At 48.7% G+C, this 7,649-nt stretch overlaps 1 protein-coding gene across 1 annotated transcript; it reads right to left on the bottom strand.

Annotated features, from left to right (window-relative positions):
• Positions 1-6,229: 6,229 nt before the first annotated feature.
• On the bottom strand, positions 6,230-6,595 carry LOC123745965 (salivary glue protein Sgs-3-like). Its single transcript, XM_045727072.2, has one exon. It carries the CDS (start codon positions 6,593-6,595, stop codon positions 6,230-6,232), a length of 366 nt encoding a protein of 121 aa, XP_045583028.2.
• Between the last annotated feature and the right edge of the window lie 1,054 nt (positions 6,596-7,649).

Genomic DNA, 7,649 nt, shown 5'->3' on the forward strand with positions numbered 1-7,649 from the left:
CACAGCCGTGACCCCCTCTCTCTCTCTTTCCTGCTCCCCAGGAAACCTCACCAGGACATGAGCAAGAGCCAGCTAACAATATACATTTAATACACAGTGAAAACATACACATGAAAAAAATAGAACAATCATACAACACTCTAACCTGCTACAACCCGGTAGCATTCCAATATCATATCCTGGCTTCACCAACTGTCCATATCAAGTGACTGCCCAACTCTTGGCTTACCACTTACTACTCCCTCACTTAATGGGGCTGAAATCCTGTCACAACAGTACTGTATCCTCAGCCCTAAAAGTATATGAAACTCAGCTCAGGGCTGAAACAGCAGAAACATCTACATAAGTATCCCCCAACACAAGAAGAAATCAATCCCTCACCTTACACTGCGTCTTACATGCCAATAAGTATTCCAGCACTTCCCCTTATACATTATGTGTGTCCACCATGAACCACTGTTCTGCTCCTAGAGGCTCACCACCAATACTTATCTCTTGGTCCTTCAAAATATCAGGAAAGGCACCTCTGCAGTTCCCCCAATCTGCTGCACAACGAAGTCCTAGTCCAACATCAGTGACGCTTCACCACTGATGCCACAGAGACACGTGTAGCTACACTGCTTGAAGTCAACTCCTCACTATAGAGTTCTGCTCTACCACAAAGTTCAGCACACACTTCTCCAGCCTCGAAGTTCCTACATTAACTTCTTCTCTAACCTCGAAGATCCTTCATCAACTCCTTCCCACACAAACCTGCAATTCCATTACCATGCCAATAAAAATGTTTTTCTAACAAAACATAATTACATGTATTTACAGAAAATAAACTCCTCCGTGGCGACGGTCCTCCCCCAGCCTGGGCGAGGCCACTCTGAAAATATGTCTCAACAAGTTGCTGGGGGGGGGGGGGGGTAGTCGCCGCCCCGGTTGTGAGGCTCGGGGGCTTCCCCACTAAGTCAGCCACTACGGGCTCACCATAGCCTGTGCCACTTGAGACTTTTTGTTCCAGGTAGCGAATCTTTAACAACAACAACTAAGTCAGCCTCTGATCTTCGGCGAGGGAGGATGTATCACTCCTCCCTCCAGCATGTTTTCCTACCTCTACTCTCTTACTTTAGTTCACTGTCTTAATAACATATATGTACTATATACACCTATATACACCTATATATACACCTGCCATGATCAAACACAGGCAACCACTGTAACAACTGTTATATGAGCTTACCGCAGAATTCTCTGACGTGAGGACGCTCACTCACTGGAGCTCCAACGTGACGCTCCCTAGCACAAACTGCTTCAGGACTCCCTCACAGGACTTCCTTCAGTCCACGACTTGAGTTCATAACGTCACCCAGCAGGCTCCACCACAGGAACACCTGCTAGCTTCCTTCCTCTTGAGGAATCAACACAATTACAGCTCCACCAAGGCGCGGCCAAACACTCACTTCAGGTCGCCTCTAATTATCAAAATCACAGAGAAATGGTGTACTACGTCCCCAACAGCCTCCTCACACTTGCAGACAAGTAGTCTTCACTCCGGCACTAACACAGGGAATTATATTCTTCCTTATTCCGGGAGAATCAACGAAGTACAACCACCTCTGACGACGGTCGTGACTCAAGTCAGGTCACGACCTCCTGCTAGCGTCACTTCACGTCCCCCAAAGTATCGACATCTCACTTCATGTCACTTATTACCAACGCCCATCCTCTGCTAGTGTCCTGAGATTACTCAGTGACGTCCATTTAATTATTTAATGTATACATCTTTCCTCTGATCTCTCAATCTCGCGTCCGGCAGGTAGAATAACTCTCTCAGTAAGTAGACTCGTTCCACCGTGGCTACATGGGGGTCACAACACTGGCCAGTATTCCCAGATCTAAAGCTAGCTGCCTGGACAATAGCCAATCTCAGCCAATCTCTCCTCTGCATACCTGCTTGATGGGGTTCTGGGAGTTCGTCTAGTCCTCAAGCCCAGCCCGAGGCCAGGATCGACTTGTGAGAGTTTGGTCCACCAGGCTGTTGCTTGCAGTGGCCCACATATCTAGTTTTGTCTTGATGTCCACGGTTGTTCCGACAATATTTCTTATAGTTGCTGGGAGGACGTTGAACAACCGCGGACCTCTGATGTTTATACAGTGTTCTCTGATTGTGCCTATGGCACCTCTGCTCTTCACTGGTTCAATCTTGCATTTTCTTCCTTATCGTTCACTCCAGTACGTTGTTATTTTACTGTGTAGATTTGGGACCTGGCCCTCCAGTATTTTCCATGTGTATATTATTTGGTATCTCTCTCGTCTCCTTTCTAGTGAGTACATTTGGAGAGCTTTGAGACGATCCCAATAATTTAGGTGTTTTATCTCGTCTATGCGTGCCGTATATGTTCTCTGTATTCCCTCTATTTCAGCAATCTCTCCTGCTCTAAAGGGAGAAGTGAGTACTGAGCAGTACTCGAGACAGAACAACACAAGTGACTTGAAGAGTACAACCATTGTGATGGGATCCCTGGATTAGAAAGTTCTCGTAATCCATCCTATCATTTTTCTGGCTGACGCAATATTTGCTTGGTTATGCTCCCTAAACGTTAGATCGTCGGACATCATTATTCCCAAATCCTTGACATGCTGTTTTTCTACTATGGGAAGATTCGATTGTGTTTTGTACCCTGTATTATGTTTCACATCCTCATTTTTGCCGTACGTGAAATTTATCACTGTTAAACATCATGTTATTTTCTGCTACCCAATCGAAAACTTTGTTGACATCTGCTTGTAGTTTTTCAATGTCTTCAGCAGAGGTAATTTTCATGCTGATTTTTGTGTCATCTGCAAAGGACGACACGAAGCTGTGACTTGTATTTTTGTCTATATCTGATATGAGAACAAGGAACAGTAGCGGTGCAAGGACTGTACCTTGAGGTACAGAGCTTTTAACATCGCTTGGACTCGATGTTTTTTGATTGACTGTTTCTCTTTGTGTTCTGTTCGACAGAAAATTGAGTATCCAGCGTCCTACTTTTCCAGTTATTCCCACTGACCTCATTTTGTGTGCTATCACCCCATGGTCACATTTGTAGAACTCCTTTGCAAAGTCTGTGTATACAACATCTGCATTTTGCTTTTCTTCTAGGGCTTCTGTGATTTTGTCATAGTGGTTGAGTAACTGTGACAGACAGGATCTTCCCGCTCTAAATCCATGTTGTCTTGGTTGTGCAACTAATTGTTTTCCATAAAACTAGAAATTTGATTCATAATCACTCTTTCAAACACTTTTATTATGTCTGATGTTAGTGCAACTGGTCTACAATTTTTTGCCAAGGCTTTACTCTCCCCTTGTGCAACGGAGCTATATCTGCAGATTTAAGTGCTGCTGGTATCTCCCCTGTATCCCCAGATACAGGTGGAGTTCATCGCCTCTATCCTCCACCACACTCCCCGAAGCTGTTCAAAATAGCAGCACAACACCGTCCACCATATGACCAGACAATGCAGGAACTCCTGAACACACCACCACTGGACACGAGACCACAACAGCAAGCCACCAGGGTGTAGAACACCATCGAAATGTTAAGACACCCAGTGCTAGAAACATTACTCCGAGACCTGACGCCCCACTCCCACACACCTGGTGGCCCAAGAGCTTAGATCTACTTGACGGAACCTAAGTCCCTCAATACATAATTTAAAGATGAAATACACACCAGAATCCCCCGGCTCCTGCACAAAATTTAGACCTTTGACTGGAACATCAAAAGATGTGCACAATCACCCGAGCTGCGATTGTGTGTCAGGTTTTTCACATGTATTTCAATATATGTGTCTAAAGATGAATACTGTGTAGCGTTGATGAATACTGTGTTCCTTTCATATGTGTATATGCGAATGCTACACAGTATTCATCTATATACATCCATGTATGTTGATATTTTTTGTTTACAAACACTCCCAGCTCCCTGACAAGAGAGAGCAAGCTTAGCTTACCAACCAACCACACACATCGTGTCAGCACGGCGGACAGCCCGCCTACCACTACAACTCATACTATCTATCTCATTTCTAAACATTTTAGTTCACATGTACCTCTCCAGTTTCTTTAACCAAAGCCTCCTCAAACAAAAAAATCCACCAGTTGAATGCAAGGCAAAGGAGGTGGGGGGGGGGTGAGGGCATGATCGGGTACGGAGGAGAGGGTATTGGGGAGGCTGGGGAAGGAACGGGAGGAGAATACCCGGAGAGACTTAAGAGTGTTCCCATGTTGTGGTGCAGGAGACTGAGGGAGGCGGCGTAGTTCATGAAGGACTCTCTGGCCATCTTGGAGACGTGAGCGGCCCGGGCCACTCTCCACCACCCAGCATCTCACTCACCTGAAGGGATACAAAAAATAATGTTAGAAAACGGCATGAAGCAATGATTATATATGTGCATACATAAACTGTGTGTAGATCATAGATGTGCACTGTTCAACACATACTTCACCCTCGGTTTCTATCTCCCAAACTTTTATAATTTATAGAACATGGGACGCAGTAGGTGACGGGATAACAGCTTGGAAACTCAGAGGAACAGCAAAGTTCCTATTGGCACGCACATGCGCGTATACGCACGCACGCAAGCAGACCGACCCATGCAATGAGTTTAGAGACATATACTTGGATGTGAGCAATGCGTTGCTGACCAGACAACACACTAGAAGGTGAAGGGACGACGACGTTTCGGTCCGTCCTGGACCATTCTCAAGTCGATTTGAGAATGGTCCAGGACGGACCGAAACGTCGTCGTCCCTTCACCTTCTAGTGTGTGGTCTGGTCAACTTACATTAGCCACGTTATTGTGACTCATCGCCTGCAATGCGTTGCTGCTATGCGCTTGGGATAGCAGCAAGCACATCCCGCCCCTACCATCAGCAGTCACATCACCAACAAAGACAAGAGAGCCAGTTCCAGTGGCAGTCAAGCGTGTCTGCGACATAACACCGCCTCCACCATGGATCATACCTTACCTTGAGGTTACCTTGAGGTGATGTCGGGGCTCGGCGACCCCGCGGCCCGGTCGTCGACCAGGCCTCCTCGTTGCTGGACTGGTCAACCCGTCCATGAACTCATGAGCCACGCTGGAGCAAAGAACACAGTCTACCCGGATAGCCTCACGCCTGTGGCATTACACATTACAACAAAAGATTGACCTAGCTTATACAAGTCCACCTAACTTCATGATGGAGAGACTTTACGGGCTATTCATGCCCGTGCCACCTCTTGCGGTGGGTTAATCTTCCTCAACATGATGGGAGGACAACGTTTACGTCAGCTACTTGGTGCTAACATATGGGGAAAATAGATTTTGCTCGGTTCTTAGTGGTTTATGAGGAAAAGAATGCGACACGATGTCTGGAAAAGTGACGGACGTCTGTTTATGGTGTGGCGCTCTGCCGTTGCTGGCAGTTGCTGGCTGCTTTGCATACTGCCGGCTGCTGCAGCAGGCGGGAGTTGAACGCCCTGCGTACATCTCTTGAATATTATCGGAAGCAACATTGACGGCAGTTGTGACAGATCTGGAGCCCTGTGTGTTGGTGTCATTCAATCATTCAGGAGTCGTGCCCCCGTTGGCTGACTGCTGCCTGCTTGGGTGGTGGTTGGCTGCTTGGGTGGTGGTTGGCTGCTTGGGTGGTGGTTGGCTGCTTGGGTGGTGGTTGGCTGCTTGGGTGGTGGTTGGCTGCTTGGGTGGTGGTTGGCTGCTTGGGTGGTGGTTGGCTGCTTGGGTGGTAGTTGGCTGCTTGGGTGGTAGTTGGCTGCTTGGGTGGTGGTTGGCTGCTTAGGTGGTGGTTGGCTGCTTGGATGGTGGTTGGCTGCTTGGGTGGTGGTTGGCTGCTTGGGTGGTGGTTGGCTGCTTGGGTGGTGGTTGGCAGCTTGGGTGGTAGTTGGCTGCTTGGGTGGTAGTTGGCTGCTTGGGTGGTAGTTGGCTGCTTGGGTGGTAGTTGGCTGCTTGGGTGGTAGTTGGCTGCTTGGGTGGTAGTTGGCTGCTTGGGTGGTGGTTGCCTGCTTGGGTGGTAGTTGGCTGCTTGGGTGGTAGTAGGCTGCTTGGGTGGTAGTTGGTTGCTTGGGCGATAGTTGGCTGCTTGGGCGGTAGTTGGCTGCTTGGGCGGTAGTTGGCTGCTTGGGCGGTAGTTGGCTGCTTGGGTGGTGGTTGGCTGCTTGGGTGGTAGTTGGCTGCTTGGGTGGTAGTTGGCTGCTTAGGTGGTAGTTGGCTGCTTGGGCGGTGGTTGCCTGCTTGGGTGGTAGTTGGCTGCTTGGGTGGTAGTTGGCTGCTTAGGTGGTAGTTGGCTGCTTGGGCGGTAGTTGGCTGCTTGGGTGGTGGTTGCCTGCTTGGGTGGTAGTTGGCTGCTTGGGTGGTAGTTGGCTGCTTGGGTGGTAGTTGACTGCTTGGGTGGTAGTTGGCTGCTTGGGTGGTAGTTGGCTGCTTGGGTGGTAGTTGGTTGCTTGGGCGGTAGTTGGCTGCTTGGGCGGTAGTTGGCTGCTTGGGTGGTGGTTGGCTGCTTGGGTGGTGGTTGGCTGCTTGGGTGGTAGTTGCCTGCTTGGGTGGTAGTTGGCTGGTTCATTAAGCGGTTGTCTAGTATGGCGGACGGATCGTTAGTTGATTATAATTTTGCAACATTCGGTTAGTTCGTTTGACGGTTGGGTGGCATGTGGGGTGGAGTGTTGTTGGTCACCTGGTTGATATCCATCCCCCCCACCTCTGACACTCCTCTGGACCTCAGTTTATGGCTTGTCACTGCTTGCTCACATTTATTAAACGCCTTTTATTTCCTAGTGCTTCCGTGATTTTATCACGGTGGTTCAGGAACTGCGAGATCCATACGTATCTTGCTCTAAATCCATGTTAACTTGACTTGTAAAGTTGGTTTCTCCGTAACACCAAATATTTGACTACTGATCGCTCTCAGAACGGGAGTGATGTTAGTGCTGGTTGGCTGCTTGAGGGGGTAGGGAAGGGGGGGGGGGGGGCAGCTGGCACTAATTGTGGATATGGTGGGTATTGAGGTTAATTGCTCTAACCCCCAATTAGAGCAATTAACCTCAATACCCACCATATCCACTCTCAGTTACCAAATAGAGAAGCAAGCAGCAACAACAACCCCCACACATGCCCTGGCCACTGAACCTTGCCGTCACGGAGAAAAATACACAATTCCAAAAAATGTCTTACCAAACAAAGAAATCAAGTTGCAAAGTTTGTCGTGTTTGTGCGTATTTGCACCTACATGGCCGTTAGTTCGGCCAGGCTGTAGTTGGTGGTAGGGAGTGAGAGAAGCGTCCGGTCAGGTCTGCTTCCCAATTCCTCAATGAATCCCAGCCGATTGAGGCATGCATAATGCAGCAGCAGCCTCACCCTTCGGTTCGTCCCCCTCCTTCCCCTCCCTCCCCCAGTCACCCTATTGCCTCCTGCTACCCCCCCAGTCACCCTATTGCCGCCTCCTGCCACCCCTGTCACCCTATTGCCTCCTCCTTGTACTCTCCCTCTCTCTGCTCTGTGGTCATCATCCACCACTCTCACACACTTCACTGCCACCACCTACTCACGTATTCTAACTATCTGCGGTGAGTACTACACTTCCTGTAGTTCAGTGTCATTAGTACGACTGAGGGAACTGT

The sequence above is a fragment of the Procambarus clarkii genome, chromosome 78 (assembly GCF_040958095.1).
Source record: "Procambarus clarkii isolate CNS0578487 chromosome 78, FALCON_Pclarkii_2.0, whole genome shotgun sequence".
NCBI lineage: Eukaryota > Metazoa > Arthropoda > Malacostraca > Decapoda > Cambaridae > Procambarus > Procambarus clarkii.

Excerpts from the sequence above, each read along its gene's own strand:
- LOC123745965 (XM_045727072.2), bottom strand. The coding sequence starts at position 6,595 with ATGAACCAGCCAACTACCACCCAAGCAGGCAACTACCACCCAAGCAGC.